Genomic DNA, 26794 nt, shown 5'->3' with positions numbered 1-26794 from the left:
CCGAGGTATGCAGCAAAGCATTTGTGAAGCCACAACACGCACAACCTTGAGGCGGATGGGCTACAACAGCAGAAGACCCCACCGGGTACCACTCATCTCCACTACAAATAGGAAAAAGAAGCTACAATTTGCATGAGCTCACCAAAATTGGACAGTTGAAGACTGGAAAAATGTTGCCTGGTCTGATGAGTCTCGATTTCTGTTGAGACATTCAAATGGTAGAGTCAGAATTTGGCGTAAACAGAATGAGAACATGGATCCATCATGCCTTGTTACCACTGTGCAGGCTGGTGGTGGTGGTGTAATGGTGTGGGGATGTTTTCTTGGCACACTTTAGGCCCCTTAGTGCCAATTGGGCATCGTTTAAATGCCACGGGCTACCTGAGCATTGTTTCTGACCATGTCCATCCCTTCATGACCACCATGTACCCATCCTCTGATGGCTACTTCCAGCAGGATAATGCACCATGTCACAAAGCTCGAATCATTTCAAATTGGTTTCTTGAACATGACAATGAGTTCACTGTACTAAAATGGCCCCCACAGTCACCAGATCTCAACCCAATAGAGCATCTTTGGGATGTGGTGGAACGGGAGCTTCGTGCCCTGGATGTGCATCCCACAAATCTCCATCAACTTCAAGATGCTATCCTATCAATATGGGCCAACATTTCTAAAGAATGCTTTCAGCACCTTGTTGAATCAATGCCACGTAGAATTAAGGCAGTTCTGAAGGCCAAAGGGGGTCAAACACCGTATCAGTATGGTGGTCCTAATAATCCTTTAGGTGAGTGTATTTCCATCCATTATCTAACCTGCTATATCCTAACTACAGGGTCATGGGGGTCTGCTGGAGCCAATCCCAGCCAACACAGGGCACAGAGCAGGAAACAAATCCCGGGCAGGGTGCCACACACACTAACCTGCATGTCTTTGGAGTGTGGGAGGAAACCCACACAGACATGCGGAGAACATGCAAACTCCACGGAGGGAGGACCCGGGAAGTGAACCCAGGTCTCCTGACAGCGAGGCAGCAGCACTACCCACTGCGCCACCGTAATATATATATATATATTATATCATATATTGAACAATTATTATAAAAGTAAAGTTTGGCATACAATTATTAGGTACAAAACGTAGATTTCTATCAGCTATTGAGCTATTTCCGCTAACCAGAAGTGGAGTCTGATTTATTTAACTTTACTTTTATAATAATTGTTTGATATATTATTAATATGATTTAATTTGTTGTTTGACAGTTCTTTAATGTACATCTCTCTATTATACAAGAAATTCCTGTGACGAGATGAGACTTTTTCCAAGAAGTAATTTCAAGTCCCTCGAAATGAGACTTTGGTCATGAGATTCTTTTCGAGTCCGCCATATTCAACCTCACACACGGTCCTCTCCTCTCTCATTCATGTGAATGCTTTTGACAGACACAGTTCCTGCTCTCTCAGCTCTTATACATTTTAACGTTTTCCTCGCTTTAAGTTCCCAATAAAAGGAGACGTATTTCTTACTGAAGAATTTCATCCCAGAGGGTTATCAACAGAACAAATGAGTACACAGGCAATCCTAGCACCGAAAAACGATGAAGTCAAATGAATTAACACGAAAATTGTATGGCAAATTGTTTAAATGCGTATCAATAGACTCTGCTGAAACAGTTAGAGGTGATGGTGCGGAAGATGAAAACATGATGAAAACACAACAATATCCCGAAGAATATCTACAACTGTTAACACCGTCCGGTCTTCCACCGACTGATTTACTCCTGAAAGAAGGATGTATCCAAGAAAGGTAATGTAGTACATCTTCAGGGGATAACAGACACCAAAGGAGATTTTGATATGCCATTCGTATTAAAACGGTAACCGTTTCCCATTTCGTAATTAACAATTCACAGAGACAAAATTTCGAAAAAGTCGGTTTATTTTTTAGAGAGAAAGAAACGATATTCACTCACGGGCAGTTATACGTTGCATTGTCACGATGAAAGTGCAAACACAGAATCAAAATTCAATGCGATATTGACGAAAATTTAATTTCGAAAATTGTCTTTACTGAAGTTTTACAGTAAAAGTGTAAGCTTAAAAAGTATTTTGAGTGTTAATTTCAAAGGCAAACAGAATGAAAACGTATAACGCAACGAACAACTCTAACACAACATGAAATGTAATTTACTTTCAATTTATTACGTTTTACTATTTTTTACTATGGTTAATTATATGCTTTAATGTAAAATAGTTAGTTCTATTATGCATATGTAACAATTCCCATGAAAATAACAATCTGTTTAACTTGTACATCCGCATCCCCATACATGAGCGGCAAAACCGCAAATTGGCTAGTGCGTAGCGCCAGTCCGGGGGTTGGCAAGCGAGGCGAGCAGGAGGCAAAGCCCCCTAATAATATAAAAATATAACCATTGTCTTGCAGTTCACTCCTCAAATATCCATCCCATATCTGAGTATACGTGAAAGTCAAGAGGAGATTTTTATTTTCAAATCTGTGAGATGCCCATCTGAACACAAGTGTTGCTCCACTTCCTGCAATCTGATGGTCTGGTGGTCAAACCGCTGTGACGGCGGCCCACTGCGGTTGCTGCTGATATTATTATCATTAATAAGCGAGGTGCCGACAGCAGGTAACTGACTGCAGATGGAGGAGATGTGCTCCATCACCGTCATGCGTGGTCATGGCAGCAGAACATGAGAAATGAGTCTCCTCCATAGCTGGTTTAGCAGCTAGTCCGGGCGGCAGCTAGTGAGCATCTGCAGAGTGTTCTCATGAGAATAAAAGTAAGAAACACACACTGTATAAAAAAAGAAGAGGAACAAAAGCAGTTTTCTCACCTCTGGGGTGCTGGCTTGTGTGGGGCTGAGCTCATGATTCATCACTGGAAGACCATTCCTCTCAATCTCCGAGCCTGACAAAGACAAATAATCTGATTTAGCGGTGAAGAATACAATGAAACCCAGCTCAACCTCTCAAAAAAGATTTCCTCTATTCACGTTCCATCTATTCATTTTCAAACTTAGATTTTTTTTTTTCAGTGTGGGACCAACAGGGATGGGCTTGTCCTGGCAACCAGCTGTGGACAAGGATGCCAATTTGGAGTTGCCAACCAATCCACGCACCTTTGACCTGTCGGAGGAATTTAGATCACCCACATTAAGGTAGCGTGGCGTAGTGATTAAGGCTTCAGACTTCAAATCCTGGAGCTGTGGCTTCAAATCCCACTACTGACACCATTGTGTGATTATATGCAAATCAATACACCTGCCTGAGCTCCAATCAGAAAATCGAATGGTGTAGTGAGAAGTCAAGCAAAATGGCCACATTTATTGGCTAACCTTTTTACATTTTGCCAGAAGAAGGAGCCTGAATTGCCTCGAAAGCTGGCATATCCATCCATCCATCCATTATCCAACCCGCTATATCCTAACTACAGGGTCATGGGGCATCTGCCAAAGCCAATCCCAGCCAACACAGGGTGCAAGGCAGGAAACAAACCCCGGGCAGGGCGCCAGCCCACCGCAGGTCACACACACACACACACACCAAGCACACACTAGGGACAATTTGGAATCGCCAATGCACCTAACCTGCATGTCTTTGGACTGTGGCAGGAAACCGGAGTACCCGGAGGAAACCCACGCAGACAAGGGGAGAACCTGCAAACTCCATGCAGGGAGGACCCGGGAAGCGAACCTGGGTCTCCTAACTGCGAGGCAGCAGCGCTACCCACTGCGAAGCTGGCATATTGTAATCTTTTTAGTTAGCCAATAAAAAGGGTAATTTTGCTTGACTTCTCACTACATCCATACTGGCTAACATGGTACAACACCCTAAGTCACCTTGGAAAAAGGTATACAGTAGGTGGAGTGGTGGCTCTGAGGCTAGGGAGCTGCACTGGCAAATCGAAAGGTTGCCAGTTTGAATCCCGTAAATGCCAAAAGGGACTCTGCTCTGTTGGGCCCTTGAGCAAAGCCCTTAACCTGCACTTGCAGGGCACTTTGAGTAGTGAGAAAAGCGCTATATGAATGCAAAAAATTATTATTTATTATAGTAGTGGGAGGTGGACCAGCAACCTTGAGGGTTACAGTTCAACACATGGACCCCCAGTGACTGCCTGCATTAAAACAGGGAAACACGTTCTGCATTTAAATCAGATACCTTTTTTAGGATTTTTTTTATCGTTCATTTCCATCCCCGCTTCATTGAAACACATGCCTAGTTAAGTTCTGGAGGGGATTGTCCGAAACTTCCTGCTTCCTAGTTTATCTTTACACAGACTCTCAAGGCCGAAGACATTTGCTTATCTCAAAACAAACAAAATTTCTATTTTTATTTCTGTGCCCCTTCAAGAGAATTGTGTGAGTCTGGAGCCTGAACGCTGGCACTGCCCACTATTGTCAGCTGGCTATACGTAGATAGGGAATAAATTAACATAAGAGGGCATGAGAAATCAAAGAGAGTAATGGAGGGTGATCAGGAGGGCGTGAAGAAGGGCAGCCGTGCCACAGCGTAACAAGATCGCCGGTCTCCAAAGTCTCCTATTAGTCTTAATGAGGCACACAAAATCGATACACACTGGATCAGTGGCGGCATTAATATTCATCAAACACTGGGGGCCATTTAACTGGACATTTATCAAGTTCTGTAAAAAGAAATAATCATAATAATAACTGAAGAGTTGAATTATACTGAACCAGTGGGATATGCATAATTCAAGGACCCCATGCAAGAACGAATTCTCCCAATTTAAATTCATTCTTGTTTCAGGAGAATGTTGCCATGTGGAATGAATTTGTGATGTCTGAAAATCCAATGACGACCCGAGGAGCAGACGGATGAGGCGGCCCAGTAAGGAGGGCAACGGCAGCATGCAGAACGAGGAAACGATCCGGCAGGAGTACGTCTTAAAAAGACCCAAAGTAGGTCTGCTGAAAACACGGCAATGGACTTACAGTAGACTTCCTAATGCCAGTGGCGAGTCATCTGTTTAGGTGAGCAATGCAGCTGGCACAGATCAAGCAGCCATATTTAATCAGTTAAAGCACACAGGGCTGAGCCAATAGGAAGTGTTTGAAATTTTCTTTGAATCTGAATTCACATTACATTATTATGAATGAATGTTCTAGTAATAACATATAATATAACTAGGGGGTTTCCCCCCTGCTCACTTTGCTCTCCAACCCCGCCGACCTGCGCTACACGCCAACTGCTTCGCGTCTGTGCTGCTCATGTTGTGAAGAGGGGGGGCTGAACACACCTCAAGGAGACGCGGTCACTCCTCCGAAACCCCCTCAGGGGTGTGGAAATCACATTTTTTTCTACTTGTCCACGGACACGTAAACTTAGAAAATCCACTTGTCCGCCAGTTAGATTCACTTGCCCATAAACAAATAACAAAAGTGAAAAATAGTTTCTTTTTCTGATCTCTTTTATTGATACTAAAACTGCCTTCCATTTTAAAACTGAAAAAAAGTTCTTTCAGGGAGTAGTATTTTGCCACCTTGCTCTAATATAAAAGATTCCCTTATCATTTTAACTTGTTAATTAACAATGCCTTCATTACAGCTACACTAGTTCTTTTTCACATATTACAGTTACATAACAGAACACTGTCCTGATTCATTTTCTGCCATGTTCTTCAGCTTTTGTCTCGCAACATCTTCTCCCCTAAGAATCTTTGCCATCTCAGACAGCATGGGCTGAATGCTGTTCATTTCTGCTTGAGCTGAACTGCATGGTTCCTGGACTGATTTATCAAAGAAGTAAATATTAGCGATGTTGTCGGGGAAAAAATAATCGCGTCTAAGTGAAGATTTTTATAGATATTTTATAACGTTTGGAAACTGTTAGAATGTTTTCTTCTTTATTTTTAATAAACTGACAGCGCGAAACCAACTTGTTTTATATGAAAAATTTTCTATTCAAAAATGATCTATAGACAGATTATCAAAATTGATTTTGTCACGCAAAAAATTTCTTAACTCCTCCGTATATCACAACCTACGCGAAATTGCAAATTTCAGGAAAGATTAACTGCCTAACAAGCTTTGTTATGTGGTGAAAACATTTGCACTGTAAGTAAAATGACCGCATTTTTAAGTAAAAACAATGGATTTTATTAATAATATATAAAAGTTATCGATTATAATGAAAAATCATCAGATTACATCGTAATGTCGGCACGAAAAAAAAATGACCGCATCTCCAAGCGTTTAAATAGTAGGGTGAAATACGTATGTAAGACCGTAAGAGTGCTTCCCCTTTGAAAAATCAGCATTCAATTTGTAAACGATATTGAAGACCAATCTGAGACATGAAGAACACGTCTAAGTAGACTGTTTCCGCACGAAGTACGTACCCAAATGTTTAAAATTTGAAAGTAGTGGTAAAAATGTACCCTGCACAGCGCACATAATTCTTTTTTCTCCAGAAAATTGAATTTGTCCGCGGACAACTGAAACCAGAAAAACACGCTTGTCCGACGGTCAATTTACCCGTGTCGGACGAGTCGGGCGTTGGATTTCCGCACCCCTGGGCGGCACGGTGGCGCAGTGGTAGCGCTGCTGCCTCGCAGTAAGGAGACCTGGATTCGCTTTCCGGGTCCTCCCTGCATGGAGTTTGCATATGTTCTCCCAGTGTCTACATGGGTTTCCTCCCACAGTCCAAAGACATGCAGGTTTGGTGCATTGGTGATCCTAAATTGTCCTTAGAGTGTGTGTGTGTGTGTGTCCTGCAGTGGGCTGGCACCCTGCACGGGATTTGTTCCTGTCTTGTGTCTTGTGTTGGCTGGGATTGGTTCCAGCTGACCCCCGTGACCCTGTAGTTAGGATATAGTGGGTTGGAAAATGACTGACTGACTAATATAATATAATATAATATAATATAATATAATATAATATAATATAATATAATATAATATAATATAATATCTGCGTTGGCTGGCACCCTGCCCGGTATATTATATTATATTATATTATATTATATTATATTATACCCGGCAGGCGCCAGCCAACACATATATTATATTATATTATATTATATTATATTATATTATATTATATTATATTATATTATATTATATTATATTATCTGCGCTGGGCTGGCGCCCTGCCCGGGGTTTGTTTCCTGCCTTGCCCTGTGTTGACTGGGATTGGCTCCAGCAGACCCCGTGACCCTGTAGTTAGGATATAGCGGGTTGGATAATGGATGGATGGATGGATGGATAATATAATATAATACAGCCCCTCATGACCCTAAACCAGATTAAGCAGGTTTAAGAATGTTATGTGATGTGATGTGACCCCTGCCTGGCATAGTCCCTGCTGCCCTAGTTATACCAAACTGCCACCTACTGGTCACATACCTGGGCTCAGAGGGTAAAGGTCGTTATCTCCGCCAAAAGAAAGGTTTCTCATTAGTTTTTTGGGATTGACCTTCTGAGGTGTAGATGTTGCTGGGCATAAAGAAAACCTTCTGCGAAACAAGTTCTCCTCCTTCATCCTCTGGACAGCGTGAGTCTTCTAAAAGAAAAGAAAAAAGGGGCTTTGGTGAACAAAGATTCCTAATACAGCAGTCAGTTTTACCAAGAGTGTCCTTACACGGCAGCTCGCTGGCTCAGTGATTTGCTTTGGAATGCCAGCACAAGACGTAGCTGATTCTCTTTTTTCATATCTAATGATTTATTTTTTGCTCCTGTGTTTCCTGACCAGGATTGCTGTGAGCTGAGGCCTGTCACATAATAATAAGCATGAATATTTACTGGATTTACAGTGGATTCTTTGAATATTTAGACCCCTTCACTTTCTATGCACTTTACTTTGTTGTAAATTTAATTTTCAATTGAAAAATATGCCATGTTTGCCCATCAATCTACAATCAATAACCCACAATGAAAAAATGAGGACTTCTTTCCAGCAGTATAAACCAAAAAAGCGCCACCTATTTGTCAATCCCAAATTTGAATATGCCCAAAGGAGTGCAAAGTGGTGCCAACAGTGGCAGAAACAACATGGATGATCATAGGGAGAACACTGACTGTAGCAAAATCCCCACACAAACAGACGCCTTTCTCACATTAAGGCATTTATGGTAGACTGGGTAACTTCCACTTGGAGTTTGCATTTAAAGGACTCTGAGAGGATACGGTCTGATAAAACAAAAATTGAATTCTTTGGGCAGAACTCCACAACAATCTCTGTGGTTAAGACCAGGTACTTGCAAGTGAGCTGCGGCCAACCCTGGACAAAAGCCCATCCCACCCTCACCGCTCTGAGCTTGATTCAGCATCAGTATCACAGATAGATCTCGGCCTCCCTAACTCCTACTATGACAATCGTACTCGATCCACCAAGGTGGAAAAGCATTGACGATCACTCTCGAATCATTTAATGTTCTGGTGATTGCGCAGGAAACCAGCAAAGGTTGGGAAACACTGCCATACTGTAGCAGGAAGAAGAAAAAAAGAAAAAGAACAGTGACATCTGCTGAGCATCAGGCACATTGCAGAAGATGCTTAAGAAAAGCCATTAATCTCCATCACGTGAGACCTGAGCATCACTTGGACTGTAAGAACATTGCTACAAGCGCTAGTCCTAAGTGTCACTTGGGAAACAGTATAGATGGGTCTCACATGAGACCTGAGGATTACTCGGGCTGTAAAAGTGCCAACAGTGTCAGCGCCAAGCATTACTCAGGCAAAGGTATAGGCACGTCTTGTGTAAACGACAGGCCTGAGTGTTACAATATAATTTACAACACAATTTATTTTTGCATAGCCCAAAAAATAAAATAGCCCCCCAGCCTTGACTCTATAAGAAGACAAGGAAAAACTCCCAGAATTATAAAATGGAAGAAACCTTGAGAAAGGTAGTTCAAAGAGAGACCCCTTTACAGGTAGGGTGGGCGTGCAGTGGGTGTCAAAACAAAGGGGGTCAATACAATACAATACAGAGAACAGAACAGAAGTCATCCTCAATACAGTAGATAGATAGATAGATAGATAGATAGATAGATAGATAGATAGATAGATAGATAGATAGATAGATAGATAGATAGATAGATAGATAGATAGATAGATACTTTATTAATCCCAAGGGGAAATTCACATCATCCAGCAGCAGTATACTGGTACAAAAAACAATATTAAATTAAAGAGTGATAACAATGCAGGTATAACAGACAATAACTTTGTATTATGTTAACGTTTACCCCCCCCCGGGTGGAATTGAAGAGTCACATATTGTGGCGGAGGAACGATCTCCTCAGTCTGTCGTGAAGCTGCTCCTCTGTCTGGAGATGATCCTGTTCAGTGGATGCAGTGGATTCTCCATTATTGACAGGAGTCTGCTCTGCGCCCGTCGCTCTGCCATGGATGTCAGTCTGTCCAGCTCCGTGCCTACAATAGAGCCTGCCTTCCTCACCAGTTTGTCCAGGCGTGAGGCGTCTTTCATCTTTATGCTGCCTCCCCAGCACACCACCACATAGAAGAGGGCGCTCACCACAACCGTCTGGTAGAACATCTGTAGCATCTTATTGCAGATGTTGAAGGACGCCAGCCTTCTCAGAAAGTATAGTCAGCTCCGTCCTCTCTTGCACAGAGTATCAGTATTGGCAGTCCAGCCTAATTTATCATCCAGCTGCACTCCCAGGTATTTATAGGTCTATACCCTCTGCACACAGTCACCTCTGATGATCACAGGGTCCATGAGGGGCCCGGGCCTCCTAAAATCCACCACCAGCTCCTTGGTTTTGCTTGTGTTCTGGTTTAAGTGGTTTGAGTCGCACCATTTAACAAAGTCCTTGATTAGTTTCCTATACTCCTCCTCCTGCCCACTCCTGATGCAGCCCACCATAGCAGTGTCGTCAGTGAACTTTTACACGTGGCAGGACTCGGAGTCGTATTGGAAGTCCGATGTATGTTGGCTGAACAGGACCGGAGAAAGTCCAGTCCCCTGCGGCGCTCCTGTGCTGCTGACCACAATGTCAGACCTGCAGTTCCCAAGACGCACTTACTGAGGTCTGTCTGTAAGATAATCCACGATCCATGCCACCAAGCATATTACTAATATAATAGTGCAATATAAATATTACAAGTACAGAACAGAATTTAACAGTAGATGATATCCCATAATAGGATTTGGATTTGTTCAGATTCCTGGAGACCTCAGCCATCAAGCTGCCTCCCCCTATTGGCCATTCCACAGCTGAGTCAGCACTGGGCTAGCCAATCGAATGAAAGGACCCCTCTACCCGATGATTCCTGTGATCCTCCATCCAAGATGACTTTACCTTAGGCAGACAAAACAACATGGCAGGTGGGCTGCGACACCCAGGCAACAGTGCAGACACGTCTTCTCCTGGCCTCATAATGGCGTCTCCTAAGAAGCGTTTTTCAGGTGTCGCATGATCTTGACAGCGATACGAGCAGCGATGACGAAGTGAACCAGTCTTCAGGACGTGAAACTGAAACGGACAGTGAAAACGAAGGTGACTCTGATGAATGCGAAAGTGACGCTCGTGTCAATCGCACATGTGCGGTGTGTTCAAAAGCCGATCAGTCTGGAAAGAAAATCCACAAGGAATCGCGCTACTATTGTCCCGACTGTGATGCCGGATTGTGCATTTCACCGAGCTTCAAGAGAAACCACACAAACGACACATTTTGACAGTATATGCAATATTAGCATTATTTTTATTATTATTATTCATTATTATTATTATTTGTATCATTCCTACACTTTTGACTTTGTACGTTTAGTGTTTTGCACGTTCTACAGCAGAAAATCAGATTTAATAAACACGTGATTTTTCAAGGCCAAAAATGCAACGCTCTTTACATGTTCTTTTGAGAAAAAATGTAACGCTAAGAAGGTTAAGCAGCAGGCAGAGTGAGAACAAGAGAGAAACAGATGCCAACAAACGAGCACGACTTTGGAAACTTAGATGACCAAAGAGATCGCTGCATGGTGAAAACAAAAGAATGTGTTGCAAAAAAACTTGCGTTATATGAACGATTTGTAACTGAGGGCCGGAGGTCCGTGTGTTTCATGAGTTCACAGTCCACTACACAGTACCCATTCATACTATTAAGTGTGGCACACTTCATCATTCTCCAGCAGGCTTTGTCACTCTTTCAAGTCCAATTACAGCTCCTGGCATCTCCCCCAGCTACAGGGTAGCCATGCCCCACAGCTCCTCACTCCTGGCACACCAGCAAAGACCAGGCAGGTAAACGGGCACACCAGTCTGCTCTCCTCCCTCCATAGTTGTTGTCTTACACGTCGGAGGGCTGCAACCGGGTGCCCATCCGGGCTTAAGCTGTGAATCCTGTGCGGTGCTAGGCTGTTGTTGCCATGGTGACAGACATTGGTAGCCTTGACCTGAGAGACCCTGTTGGCTTGTCTGCAGAAGCTCGGGCATGAGGATGGCACAGATGTAAAGCAGATCAGGCTGAGATGCCACACAATGCAGCTGCCAAAATGAAGTGCCAACAGAAGCTGTTTCAATTCCAAAAAGAGCCATGTGCTCAGGTCACAGCTGGTGGGGGTCTTCATGTCATAGCCTGGCATCTGAGTATGCTGTGAATGAGCTGTGCCACTTCTTACTCCATTTTCAGCTGCACCCTTTGTGCTGCATGTTTGACTGTCTAAATCCAGCAGCTCTGTTCAGAATCACTTCTACCCAAAGTGGAAGATAGGGGGCGCTCTGGAGCCATCCTTAATGTCCTAACTAAATGTGAGGTGTAATGAATTTAGCAAGCGGAGGGAAAAACAACAAGCACCAGGTGCCATTCTAGGGCTAACTAAACAAAGATGTCTTTGTCTAGTGTGGTAGCGGCCCACCTACCCCACTAAAGTGTCACAGAAGCGCACCTTGTAAACGTCAACTCTCAGTTCAGCTCATCTCAGCACTCCAAGCACAACTGGCGCGTTTGAGCTTCACATGGGGCTCACCTCCTGTGGGCTTCTCTAGAGACCCGGGGCTCATCCTCTCTCCTCTGCCTTCAATGTGGTCAACCAGCAGATCCTCCCTGCCACCCTCTCTGACACTGGCATCAATGGGGCTGCCCTCAGGTGGTTTGAGATCCGACCCTGTATCCTGGGCGAGGAGATATGGGGGTGGCCAAGGATTGGCGCAGGGTTCTCTCCTCTTCTCTCTCTATGCACCTCCTCACTAGAGACACTTCTGTCCTGTTCTGTGGTTTCTCCTATCAGTGCTGTGCCAGATGACCCACAGCTGTACCTGTCATTTGCTCCAGCGGACCACATGGCATTAGCTGGAATATCACATGTCTCACTGATACTGCATCCAGCATGAAAGAGCGCCATCTGCAGCTCAGCCTGACAAAGACAGACCTTCTTGCTTTCCTATTTAGCACAGTTTGGCACATTACCAGTAACACCCACCAAGTCAGTATGCAACCCTGGGATAATGGTCCATGACCAGCTTGTTGTTCACTGACCACGCTGCAACGGTCCCTTTTGGTCTTCCAGATTTAGAGAAATCAGAGTGTGCAGCACAACTCCTGGTCCAAGCTCTGGATCTGCCACGTCTGGACAGCTACAACTCCATGTTGGTGGGAGTACCAGGATGTGTCGTCAAGTTGCTGCAGATGACTCAAAATGCAGCAGGATGTCTGAGGTGGGAACGTCGCTCCTCTTTTCAGATCACTCTGTTGGCTTCCTCTGGTGGCTACTCTTGTCTGCAGAGTCGTCAGCAGGTCAGCCACTAAGTATTGGGAGACACTTGTGAGGTCTTCTGCTCCTTCTCAGGCCTGCTGATGAAGGGCGTCTGGTGATGCCATCTCTGTGTGGTATCAGCTTTCCAGTCCAGTCTCTTTCCTAGCTGGTAAAATGAGCTGCCCACCTCCATTCGAACTTCCGACGCCCTCCACATATTTGAAGCCCCTCTTTTCAGATGAACTGCTGCCTAGCTGTTAAGTTCTCTCCACTAAGAAAATGTAACTCGTATGTGTTTTGCTCACTTGTGACGATCGATTTTGTCACCTTGTCCTGTCAGGCTTGTTCCCAAACAGTCCACCAGACTGATGTTTGCTCGATTATCTTGATCTCTTTGGAAAGTCACATTTGGATAAAAGCCTCAGCTAAAGTGAATAAATGCAAACATAAAAGGAGTGGGCCACCCTTCCCAGTATGCATCAGGTGTCCAAATCCGAGAAGGAAAGGCTGGGGGAGCATGCGCTGGTCACAGCACACACCACACGACAGACCACCTGGATTGGGACAACCTCAGCACCACACTGGAGGTTTTTTTTGTTTTTTTTTACTGTGGCTGGAGTGCCAATCGTGCCACCAACCTCCAAGTTGGCGGAGTGGTGGCTCTGAGGCTAGGGATCTGCACTGGCAATCGGAAGGTTGCCGGTTTGAATCCCGTAAATGCCAAAAGGGACTCTGCTCTGTTGGGCCCTTGAGTAAGGCCCTTAACCTGCAATTGCTGAACGCTTTAAGTAGTGAGAAAACGTGGCATATTAATGCAAAGAATTATTATTATTAAGTTTTCCCTACAAGTTGGATCGGGGTGTTCAAAAATTCATGGAATGGTTAAGGAAGGAAAAAAAAAAACACCTTTATTATAAAACTTACAACAATTCCCTTTTAGTCCCCCTCTGAAGTCCTCTCCTTGAGATGCCATCCCACAGCTTCTCCTGTTCCTGTTGACACTTCCGGCCGGCACTTTCATCTTTTGTTTCCGACTTTAAAGCTTCCTGTGTTTTTTGGTTTCATTAGAGCGCATCTTCTTCTTTTCAGTCTTGGTTTTCACTTCCGGTACAAAAAGAAGTTTGCAGGGGCCGAGATCTGTCAAATACGGTGATGGGGGTTCCAAGCAACAATCACGTCGTTTTGGGTCATTGGGTGCAGGTGTGCCATCAGGGTGTAAACTCCGGACGTTTCTCCCCGAGGGTCTTCTGTAGACGCCTCAGCGGTTTAATGTAATGTCGCTCGCTGACAGCCTCACCACTCTTTATGAGAAAAATAAATCGGGAGTGGTCTCCCCTCGACTTTCTCGTATACTCAGATATGGGGATGGATATTTGAGGAGTAAACCGCAAGACGATGATTATATTTTTATATTATGTATATTAAAGAGCCATCAACAACACATCAAATCAAATTAATAATATATTGAACAACTGCTATAAAAGTACAGTTGAATAAATCGAACTGTGTAGCTGCATGAATTAAAGGTAAAGTACCACTTCCGGTTAACGGAAATAGCCCAATGGTTGATAGAAATCTACCTTTTGCACCTAATACTTGTATGCAAAATTTGGTTGAACGAAGTGAAAGTGTACTCAAGTTATCGTGTTTACACACACACAGACGTAATTCCGAAAACGGTACTTTCGGACTCAGGGAGGTCACAACATTGAGATTCATCAAAATCTCGAAATCGAATTTTTGGACGATTACAATTCTTTTCCTATGCGAAAGTAAGTTGAACTCAGGAGGTCTAAAACATCGAGATTCATCAAAATCTCGACATCGAATTTTTGACTTTGTGTCGAATGAGCTGTTGCTCATGGAGTCCCGAATGAGGCACATTACCTGCATTGTGGGAGAGCATCAGTTATGGCACTACGGCCATGTGGTGTGTTTCCATAAGGGTGATCCGGCTTATAAATTCCTCATTGTTGGGGACCCGAGTGGCTGGACCAGGCCAAGGGGTCACCCACGTAACACCTGGCTGCGGCAGACCGAGGGTGGGACTGGACTGTGTGTCTGTCAGGGGGGTTGCAAACCGGGATCTCGAATTGTTTCATCGTGTAGTGGGTGTGGCAACGCGCTGTACCAGTGCACGCTCCCCAACTTGACTTGACTTTACAATACTGTGGAACCTGAAGTAATTTCCCTCATAGGATTGTATGTAAATACAATGAATCCGTTCCAGACCATACGAACTGTATGTAAATATATTTTTTAGAAGATATTTAAGCACAAAAGTAGTTAATTATACCATAGAATGCACAGCGTAATAGTAAACTAAATGTAAAAACATTGAATAACACTGAGAAAACCTTGAACAGTAGAGAAAACTAACACTGCAAGAGTTCACACTACTCTCTAACGAACCGCTCTCTGTAAACACTTTTTTTTAATGAATTTTAAGCACAGGGAAAAAATTAACATTTGAAAAATCCTTAATTTATACAAAAACTAACCATAAACCAAGAAAAGTAACCTTGCATGAGTCGAGTTCTGGCATGAAGGAAGTGAGCAGGAAGCTGGGTGGAGAGGAGATTACAGTTTTGAGGTAAAGTCCCTCTGCGCGATGCACGTCTGACCGAGAACAATGTACTGTACAGGGAGAGACTGAACACGTGCGGAAATCACCGGCGCGTACGAACCGGAAGGGAAACTGGCTTGTTCGTCACCCGAGTGTGTGGTCGTGAACAGATGCAAAAGTTTGGTGAACTTTTTGGTCGCAACCTGATTTGTACGTGGTCCGAGATGTTCATGACCCGAGGTGCACTTCATATACGAGCAAGTAAAAATGACAAACTGGAAGACCTCATTTTCAAGTACACGTTGCCATGAGTAGCAAGTAGATGAGAAGTTTTAATAACACAATTAAAACATAGCAGTCCATTCATCTGTACCGTGGCAAGAAAAAGTATGTGAGTTATGTATAACTTTGTTTTAAAACGGCAATCAATGAAGAAGTGCTATTATCTATTAGAATGTATATGTTTAACTTCAGATAAACTAACCAGTGTGTATATGCTTGTAAAAAAATGTAAAATAGGGGCTTTTGTTGTTTAACTTGTCTACTATATCATAAAACATTTAGTGCTGTGTTTGTGTGTGTGTCCTGTTCCCTTACAGCAACCTGATTGGTCAGTTTGGCTTTGGTGACGCGATCAAAAGAGGAAGTGCAAGCGTTAGACTCACGAGGAGGAGAGGTGGCATCAGAGGTACGCTTTCAAAGAAGGGAAGTAAAGAAAAGCAGACAGGAGGAGAGAAGGAAAACAATGAGAGTGTGAGAAGCAGGCTTTGTGGAAATGCGCTCAAGAAAGGGAGTGCCGGTCAAGAGAGGTTCAAACACACAAGAATAGTGAGGAAAAGTGCTGAAGGTACACGTAGCACAAGAGATATCAAATATTTTTCAATTATGGTAACATGGCAAGTTTTTCATAATTAGCTTAAAATAAACATGCAGCCCTGTAGGGAGACCAGAGGTAAATTCTCAGTTTTGCCCAGTCCTGTTTTGACTGCTCTAACTTACTAAAAACAGCCATCAAGCCACGGTATAAAACAAGGCACCTCTATAGCTCTACACAGACACACACACAGACATAATTCCAAAAATGGTATTTTCAGACTCAGGGAGGTCAAAAACATCGAGATTCATCAAAATCTCAACCTCAAATCTACAGTATGGACGATTTCAGTAGTTTCCCTATACTTCGTATATGAGAAAGTAAAAATGCACTCGTCATTGACTGTAGAAAAATCGGGCATGGAGGCTTGGAGAAAAAAAAAATCGACAAAGTTACCTGCGGAATTGTGGAATAAATGGCAGAAATACGCACTATATCCACTCAGCACTATAGAACTCGGCAGACTGATTCGCCAGACCAGCGGGCACACGATGCCCATTTTATAATATGCCGTTGACGGATTCTGGGGAGGATTTTTGGGTCTCATTCATATATGCTGCCCTCTAGTGGACAGGAAGAGCTTTTATTAAATTTGTATTAATCATTCCACCACCATTCTCCAATATGTGTTCCCCCTGGAGCAATTACTCTCAGTGCAGCCATTAATGATACATTGACTACTGTTGGCATTATGCCCACTGACGTGGCATTAGATAGTGCTGCCAGAGCCTGTTTTCCTTTCATTATCAGGTCCTCATTGCGCCATTCTCTTGTATTGTGGCTCACACTTTTCATTACAGGGCCATGGAGAACCCAGCTTATCCCAGCGGCAGTGGGTGTGAGGAAGGAATTAGTCTTGAGGGTGGACACCCAGCTCTCCGCGGGCATAACCATGCACACCAGTCACAGAGTTCCTGAACCCTGAAGCCCAAATTACACATTCTCTTGGGGTGTATGAATCACGTGACAAGATTACATAAACCCAATTCAGGCACCTAAGTACTGGCACCCCCATGTGGCCATAAGGAGGTACTGCACTATATTCTCATGGGGCAGGGGATCGAGCACAATCCTTAGAGAAGCAAATCACAACCCACTACCAATAAAAACAATAGCAACTCGTGACCTACCAGTGGCAAAGTGGGTCTCGACCCAGTGGTGGCGAAACACTGCTTTACTACATTCTCACACCCCCACACACTTAAGCCTGGACTGAATACAGTTAGGTGCCCCCCTACCTGCTGTCAACCTCACGTGGTCACAACATGTGGCCAATGTGTGAAATTCATAAACTTACATTTGGACTGAATAAACTCGTGTGTCCTTTGACTGCTGGCATCCTAGTGTGATAACGGTGAGAATGGCGCTATATTCTCATATTCACCGTGTAAAACCAACACACTCATTCCTCGAGTGCATAAATTAACGTGCCTTCAGGTGGCCACATTGGGTACTACACTACATTCTCATAGCCAATATGTAAACACAGTCATGGCAGGACCCACTATGGTCAGGACCCGCCACTTGTTGGCACCCCTAAGTGGACACAGTGCCTCTCTACACGATATTTTCATACCTGTTGTGTACACTCTGCACCCTAATCCCTGGAATAAATAGCATAAAGTGCCCTCATGTGGTCACAGACGGTACTACACTGCATTTTTATGTGTAAAACCCACACAATAATTCTTGAATTGAATACTCCAAGGCACCCTCATGTGGTAACAGAGCATGCTGTATTGAAGTGTTTTTCAACCTTTTCGATGAGTTTTTCTCATATAATCGTCTTCATGCCTTACCCTAGCAATATGACCGCGATCATCAGAGCAGGGGTGGGGTATACTCCTTGGTGAATCGAGAGCGATCATCAGAGTGGGAGGGGACTGAGCATGACCCTCAAAGAAGCAATTCAGGACACACTACCAATATAAAGAATAGGAACTCAACTCATGACCCACTGGCAGCAGCCCACTGGTCCAAAAGTGGGTCACAACCCAACGGTTGCAAAACACTCCTGTATTCCATTCTCATACCCACCATTCTAATGCCAGAATACCCCACCAGCTAGCACACGTGGCCATAAAGTGTACTGCACTCCACTCTCATAGCAAATGTATACAACCTGTACACTCTAAATTCTGGACTGAATACTCAAAGGTGCCCTCATGTGGTCACAGGACATACTGCACAACATTGTTATTCTCATGATGTAAAAATGACACACACATGCCAGGACTAAATACAGTCAGTTGTCCCCCAACTGCCAGCGCCGCCCATATGGTTGCAGAGTGCACTGCACTACATTCTAATTTTCAATATGTAAAAGCTGACTGAATGTGCTCAGGTATTCCATACCTGCTGCTGCCAAACCCCCCCAAAATCACCTGCTTATGCATATTAAAAGTAAGAAAAGAATCCAAAAGGCAGGCACTTAAAAACTGTCCTCAAGAAAACCCCAGTCTAGTGCTCTACGGCTCCCCCTTATGGTTTGACAGGGTACCACATCCTATTCTTATTCCCACCTACTAGTGACAATAAAAACCCACCTAACCTTCAAGTGCAAATGTCTATAAAAAGCATCCCATTAGGCGACAAAGAACAAAAGATCAAGCCTTTATTAAAAAAGAAAAAGAAAAAAAATACTGCTTCTGATATGCCAGCTGCAGAAAGCCACACCGCGCCGCCTGCCCTCGATGGGATCCCTCACGGCGCTAATAATGCCATCGATTCCTTGAAATGGCAGCCTGCTCATGCATGAGAGCCATCAAATGTGATCCACGTCCCGCCAGTGATTCCTGCCCGAGGCACAGCTGTCTCTGGAAAGTGGCACACATGCTGGCACTTCTGATTGGCACTCCCGGGCTCCTGCAGAGTAGAGGCTGGCGTCGGATTTAAAATTAAAAATGCTATACTGGACAATGAGGGATGTGTCTTGGGTCTAATGTCATGACGGCTGTTTCACTTGTGCAGCCCCTGATTTCCTTTCGCCGGCACCCAGACTGAATCTCATGGCTCGACTACAATCAAGGAATGTGTGTGTGTGTGCGTGTGTGTGTGTGTGTGTGTGTGTGTATGTGTGTGTGTGTGAGATGCAATCTGCTGGCCTTTTATTGCTGTTAACAGTTCCTGTACTCATCTTTTCTCCTGTGTTTACAGCCTTCATCCATTTTATTTCTGGATTTCATCCACATTCGTTGCAAAACGTCTTCCCTTCAGTTTCAATTTCAATTTCATGGAAAAAAAAGACTCCCAGGAAGTGAGATCTGGAGGGTGTAAAGTAACAAACACTTTGATTCTGCTGAAAATTCTTGGACTGACAACGTGGTGTGTGCAGGTGTGCTGTGGTGGTGCAAAACACAGTTCTGTGTGCGCCGCTGGTTTGTCCTAAAGACGCTCCATTGATTCCTCAGCAGTTCAGTGGAATGTTGCTGATTAACAGCCGTGGAAACTCTAAATGAACAAGTGGGTTAATGTCAAAAAACGTGATCGTTGTTGTTTTGATGTTTAATAGGACCTGACATACTTTATTCAGCTCAGAGGAAAAAAAAGAAAATCAGCAAAGTAACACGCACGACGGTAGAATAAATGTCAGAAATACACACCCAGTCACCCCAGCACAATGCCACTCACTCGATAACTACACCCAACTCCTGTGTTTTATATATACCTGTACATATATTATATATATATAGTGGAGCTGACCCGGACACAGACAGGCGGACATGTTGTTTGTCACCACCACACGTTTATTTACAATAATAACTATTTACAAAAGTCAAGTGCACAAACCCCAAACACACAGTCCTGGCCACAAAAATGCCTTCTTCTCGGGCCGCCTCCACTCTCCTCTCTTGCCTCGTCCTTCTTCCACCCGACTCTAGCCCTGAATGAAGGGAGACGGCCCCTTTTATATTCTCCTGGATGAGCTCCAGGTGATTCCCGACCCTCCTTCATTGGCCACACCCCAGCGTGGCGGAAGTGCCGGCTGTTCTCCCGGCAGCTCTCCGGGCGCCCTTTTAATTCTTCCCCCCAGCACTTCCTGGTGTGGCGGAAGTGCTGAGGTAACAGCCTACAGGGTGGGGCTTCCATGCCCTCAACCCGTGGCCTCCAAAGCAACCAGGAAGGCGGCCCCCACGTGATCCAGGGTGGGCGCAGACCCACATCCGGTCCCTCATGGCGTCCCGGCCGGGTCGTTGCCCCTGGCATCCCTGACAATACATATATATATATATATATATATATATACCTTATAAAAAGGGTAACTGTTGGTGTGTCTGTTTGGATGCTACATCTTAATCATTCCAACAGATGGCACATCATAAACATGTGTAGTAATAAAGCACATTGCATTTGTCATACCAACAGATGGTGCATTGCAAACATTTAATAAAGTGGATTGCATGTGTCATTCCAACAGATGGTGCATCAGAAACATCTAAATAAATAAAGTACATTGCATTAGTCAAAAATGTCAGAAATGCACACTTGGTCAAGCCGGAACCATGCCACTCAGCAGATGGGTCACAAAGCGGCATACAATACCAGGCAGCATAATCAATAACTATACCTTGCTCCCGTACTTTATACAGTGTATATATATATATATAGAGAGAGAGTATATATATTTATATCTGCGGTGGGTTGGCACCCTGCCCAGGATTGGTTCCTGCCTTGTGCCCTGTGGGCTGGGATTGGCTCCGGCGGACCCCCGTGACCCTGTATTCGGATTCAGCGGGTTAGAAAATGGATGGATGGATGGATATATAGATATATATATATATATATATATATATATATACAGTATATATATATATATATATATATATATATATATACACACACACACAGTATATACATATATCTTATAAAAATGGTGTCTGTGTGTCTGTTTGGTTGTTGTGTTTTAATCATTCCATCAGATGCTGCATTACAGACATTTCTAGTAATAAATTGCATTGCATTGCATTTGTCATTCCAACAGAATCGCAGTTATAAAGTGTGTTGCATTTATTATTATTTATTTATTATTACTTTTATTAATTATTTGTCATTCCAACAGATGGTGCAGCACAAGCATTTGTGCATTCGATTGTATTTCTGAGATGTCAATGATACCCAGTCTGAGTTTATTCAGAATGGTGTGAAAAACAAAATTCACGAGGTGAGAGGCAGTTTTGTGGATGTTTTGTGATGAGAGGTCAGAGGAAAATGGCCAGACTGGCTCAAGCTGACAGTAAAGCTACGGCAACTGAGATAACCAGACCGTACATCTGAGAGAGCGCTGGTGCAGGCGTGTGTGCTTTGAAGCAAACCTCTCCTCTAAATACATTAAGCCGTCTCTTTTAGAATTTATTGGATTCATTCAAAACCACAAAAAGAAAAAATACAACGTGGTGACAAATCTGCTGACCTTCTGACGTCTGTTAGCACTGCTGGACGGCATGTGGAGATGCAGGTGTAGTCAACTCAAAATTGGCGAAGGCATCAGAGGACGGGCTGCTGACTGCACCTGCGTGCCTGTTGTCAGGAGGCCACTTCTCAAAATCAAGGCAGCCAATTCAAAAGAAGAAAGAAATGAATGAGTCGGCTGCCAGTAACCCGGGTCTCTCAAAAGAGACCCCATTGAAGTTAGTGAAGACCATCAGGTGGAGGAAGAAGCCCTCGGACTGAGGAATTGGTGCAATGCATGGGAGGGGAGCTCAGCTTGGGACACTCGAATCTGTGACAAGTCATTACTCGTGTAACGTCTCTTCATGAGGTACAGGAAGGGCCATTCAGGTGACCGTTGACACTAAGAGGAACGGGGGAATGAAGGGGACATTTAAACAGGAGGCTCTTGAAACAGCCTTAGTGTTTACAGCTGTGCTGCTTTGAAAAAAGGAAATGGTGGAGAGAGTTTCCATAGGAAACTGCCAGGATTAAATCTGGTCTTTCTATTGTAACCAGTAGGGGGCAGCACTGATCCCCAAACCCCATACCCAATAATGCCCAACACAGTCACAGGTTCAAATAATGGATTTTTAATCCACCAAGCACTTCTTACAATATAGCCCACCCAAACTGTGACTCTTTTCTCTCCTTCTGCCTCCAACGTGCAGCCTCCCATGTCTGACTCCCCAAGGTAAGGCAGTGGGCTCCTTTTATAATGGACCCTGAAAAGCATCCGGTGACCTGGCATGACTTGAGGGGAGCACTTCTGGGTTGTTTGAGAATCAGAGCAGTCCGCCTTCGCCCCCACCGCGATAGTGCTCTCTTTTGCGGCACCCAGGGACCCTGAGCAGGTTGTTAAAGTTAGAAAATGGGATTTATTAGAAAACGGAACAAACCTTCACAAAACTGATGAGGTCATTTCTCAATGTGGCCTCCAACCATTCTCAATGCACTTGTGCCACCTGACTGGCAGTGCCAGCAGAATAAAAGGTTTTGTCTTGTCCTCACCAGCACTCGTGCACCCGAGTTCTTGTTGGACACTCCATGCCGAGGGGTACTCCAGTCACTAGCGCAAGTGGCTGTGGCTTGCTGGAGACCACTGTGAAGTGGGGACTGCTGTCTCGAGGGGTCAGATAATGACACACACACTGCAGAGAACACCAAGACCTGTCTGGAGAAACTGAAGTCTCAGGTATTGCCACATCCTCCTTATTCGGCAGATTTGGGATTTCCACCTTTTTGGACCTCTAAAAACACATCTGGGTGGTCTTCGATTCAAGACAGATGACGACGTGAAGAAAGCGGTGCCAGAGTGACTGTGAGGACGAGACAAAACCTTTTATTCTGCTGGCACTTCCAGGCAGGTGGCCCAAGTGTGGAGACGACATCGGCAGTTCTGTGAAGGTTCATTCCACTTTCTGATGAATCCCATTTTCTGACTTCAGTTTGACTCTCCCTCGTTATTATGATATTTTCACACTTTGGGAGGTTGAAACCGGTGGTGGAAGTTTTTCATGATTACATTGTCAGGGATGCCAGGGGCATCGACCCGGCCGGGACGCCTTGAGGGACCGGAAGAGGGTCTATGCCCACCCTGGATCACGTGGGGGCCGCCATCCTGGTTGCTTTGGGGGCCACGGGTAAGGGGCTTGGAAGCCCAACCCTGTAGGGACCCGTGGTCACCGCCAGGGGGCGCCTCAATGCCTTGGAGACCCTGGACCTCAGCACTTTCGCCACGCCAGGAAGTGCTCGGGGGAAGAGGAGCAGGGACACCCAGAGAGCTTCCGGGAGAACACTGGGGCGTGTCCAGGGAAGAGTGCTGGGATACACCTGGAGCCCATCCGGGATGATATAAAAGGGGCCGTCTCCCTTCATTCGAGGCTGGAGTCGGGTGGAAGCAGGACAAAGCAAGAGGGGAGAGTGGAGGCGACCCGAAGAGGAAGGCATTGTGTGGCCAGGACTGTGTTTGGGGTTTGTGTGCACTGACTTTATTCTGTACATATAGTTGGAAATAAACGTGTGGTGGTGATAAACAACATGTCCGCCTGTCTGTGTCCGGGCCGCGTCCACAACATCTGCATTACCTCGATTACGTGCAAAGTAAAAAGAGTTACAGTCACCTAAAAACATATGATATATTTGTTACATAAATTGCTATAGGTAAAACTGCATGTAGCTACATTTATTAAAGATAATGATGGCGGGAATAAAAAAAAAAAATAAGATTAAATGTATTACCAGGAACACAATGGGAACGTAGCAGCTGATTGTTCCCATTACATCTTTATATTTACATAGCTTGTTCAATAATTACATGTTATTGTTAAACTAGTGATTTATAAATTAAAATAAAATTAATAATAGTTATTGAAAGATATGCATTATATTGAATACAGTATTTAATATTGTGTACATATTTATATTTCAATGATACAAAAAATTGGATGGTTGTTTAAATAATAAAATTTCTGGTTTCGTCATTTTTCTCAAATTTCAGATCTATTTCCTTTTTATTATTATAAATATCTATACAAAATCATCCATCCATCCATTATCCAACCTGCTATATCCTAACTACAGGGTCACAGGGGTCTGCTGGAGCCAATCCCAGCACGCAAGGCAGGAAACAAACCCCGGGCAGGGCGCCAGCCCACCACAGGGCGCACACACACACCCACCCACTAAGCACACCAGGGACAATTTAGGATCGCCAATCCACCCAACCCGCATGTCTTTGGGAGGAAACCCACGGGGAGAACATGCAAACTCCATGCAGGGAGGACCCGGGAATCGAACCCGGGTCTCCTAACTGCGAGGCGGCAGCGCTACCCACTGTGCCACCGTGCCGCCCAATCGGAATCATCTATCTGTAATTATCACCATAGTTTGAAAATATTTAGTTGCCTTTATTTCACTATTAGCACGCTGACTTATTTTTGCTCAACTGGAAGACTCCTGACCCTCCTCTGTTAAGTCAGTGGTTAACTGATGTTAAATATTATCTGAAATTGGAAAAAATCAAATTCGCACTTAGAGGATCTGTGCAGAACGTCTTCAAAACCTGGCAGGATCTGAGCAATCACATTATAGAATAAGCTTTTAAATTGAGATCGAAAATTCTCCCCCCTCTTTTTTATTCTGTTAATTTTATTCATTTATTTGATAACATATTTTTACTATTATTAAAGTTGTACTCTGTTGGCATAGTATAATAAGTGTATATGTTTAATGTGTTACTGGGCTCTGTACAAAAAACATTTTATAAATCTGCTTCTTCTCACATGTACAGCTAACACAAGGTTAGATTTAGCACACAGGGGCTCATCAATTAGAACTGCTAGGCAAGCATTAGAAGACAAGACAGGGACAACTGTGAAGTGGGCTTTGTAGTATTTCTGTCTGTCAGAGTCAGCATGACATTGGATCTTCTCTGCCTTATAGGAATGGCATGATTTACCTAAGTGGGGGCCTAACTTAATCCTGATACTCTGTATGTTCAATTCTTCATAATAACTATTCACAGTGGCTCCAAAATCCATACTGATCCCTACTCTCTCTTCTGTTTCTTTTTCCGGTTTCTTTGTGGTGGCGGCCTGCGCCACCACCACCTACTCAAAGCATCATGATGCACCAACATTGATGGACTGAAAGCCAGAAGTCTACGTGACCATCATCATCAAGTCCTTCAATGAAAACCCTAAATACAAAGAGGACTGTTTGACTTATGTTAGGTAGATTGCCCAGAGGGGACTGGGCGGTCTCTTGGTCTGGAACCCCAACAGATATTATTTTTTTCTCCAGCCTTTGGAGTTTTTTTTTTGTTTTTTCTGTCCACCCTGGCCATCGGACCTTACTCTTATTCTATGTTAATTAATGTTGACTTATGTTTATCTTTTATCGTGTCTTCTATTTCTCTATTCATTTTGTAAAGCACTTTGAGCTACATTTTTTTTGTATGAATATGTGCTATATAAATAAATGTTGATTGATTGATTGATTGCACATTGAGAAAGAGTATAAAGCCTTGGAATATTGCCTGGCACACCTAGATAACATCATCCAATCCTGAAAATCCTTCCAACGCAGCGGTGAATATGGCAGACACTACACATCGGGCCCCTACTCCCAAACTGGGTTCTTGCCATTGGCTTCCTTCATCTGTTATGTAACGTACGCCATCATTAAACAAAGCTAGGTTATTCCTCCTATGTGATTTCTTACTGCCGTATCACTAAGTGAGGGGTATCACTTTTTGATATCATATCTACAGTAATCCCTCGCTATATCGCGCTTCGACTTTCACGGCTTCACTCTATCGCGGATTTTATATGTAAGCATAACTAAATATATAACGCGGATTTTTCACTGCTTCGCGGGTTCTGCAGACCATGTGTCTTTTTACTTCCTGTACCTGCTTCCTCAGTTGGTTTGCCCAGTTGATTTCATACAAGGGACGCTATTGGCGGATTACTGAGAAGCTAACCAATCAGAGCACGCAGTTAAGTTCCTGTGTGTCTCGTCTCGCTCATTCAGCATCAACGTGTTTCGCTCTGTAAAGAGTTCACTTTTGTGCTCTTTTGTGTTTATCTTTGTGTGTAGTCAAGCCCTTCATTAAGGCTCCAAAACGATCTGCTCCAGCTACTGCTTCAGGGGCCGTGCCCAAGCGCCAACGGAAGATGCTAACGATTGCCGAAAAGGTAAATGTTTTGGATTTGTTGAATTTACAGCATCAATGAGGCTACGATTCTTTTTATTTAAAAAGTAGGAGAGGAATATAAGATCTACGGCCGCAGTGTCCTTTTAACCAGGGTGCAAAACGAGTTGTAAGTGGATGTAATAAGGCAGTAGTCCGGATGGAATCTCCTTTAGGGATTTGGATTGAAGTCTGCCGGAAGAAGAACAACAGCAGTGCTACACAGTCGCCTGAAGTGGCTCCTTTAAGAGAGCTGTGACGCTCTCCTTTGTTGTGCAGTAAAATAAAACTCATTGTTATCGGACAATTCATTGTGTCATTGTTGGTGAGTAACCATAATTCATTTTCTACTTACAGTACTTAGTACATGTACGTACGTTTAGTTTCACTGTACACACATTTACTGTATACTATGTTTCTTGCATTGTACGTATTTATTGCTGGTGGCCTGTCTGTTGTAATGGCTGTAACATATGTGATATCGGAGACACTCAATATCTTTAAAATAATATTTAGGTTTTACTGTA

At 43.9% G+C, this 26794-nt stretch overlaps 1 protein-coding gene across 4 annotated transcripts in view; it reads right to left on the bottom strand.

Moving 5' to 3' along the window:
* The window catches only part of osbpl5 (oxysterol binding protein-like 5), a 325895-nt gene that overhangs the window by 123806 nt on the left and 175295 nt on the right, over positions 1 to 26794 (bottom strand). For all 4 annotated transcript variants that reach the window (XM_039736915.1, XM_039736890.1, XM_039736896.1 and 1 more), the window contains exons 2-3: positions 7391 to 7547; positions 2862 to 2935 (exon numbers count right to left, since the gene is read on the bottom strand). In XM_039736915.1, coding sequence (XP_039592849.1) covers positions 2862 to 2935; positions 7391 to 7547 — 231 coding nt within the window. The remainder of the gene's footprint in view (positions 1 to 2861; positions 2936 to 7390; positions 7548 to 26794) is intronic.

The sequence above is a fragment of the Polypterus senegalus genome, chromosome 1 (genome assembly GCF_016835505.1).
Source record: "Polypterus senegalus isolate Bchr_013 chromosome 1, ASM1683550v1, whole genome shotgun sequence".
In the NCBI taxonomy this organism is placed as follows: Eukaryota; Metazoa; Chordata; class Cladistia; order Polypteriformes; family Polypteridae; genus Polypterus; species Polypterus senegalus.
This window is presented reverse-complemented; position numbering and strand designations above follow the sequence as displayed.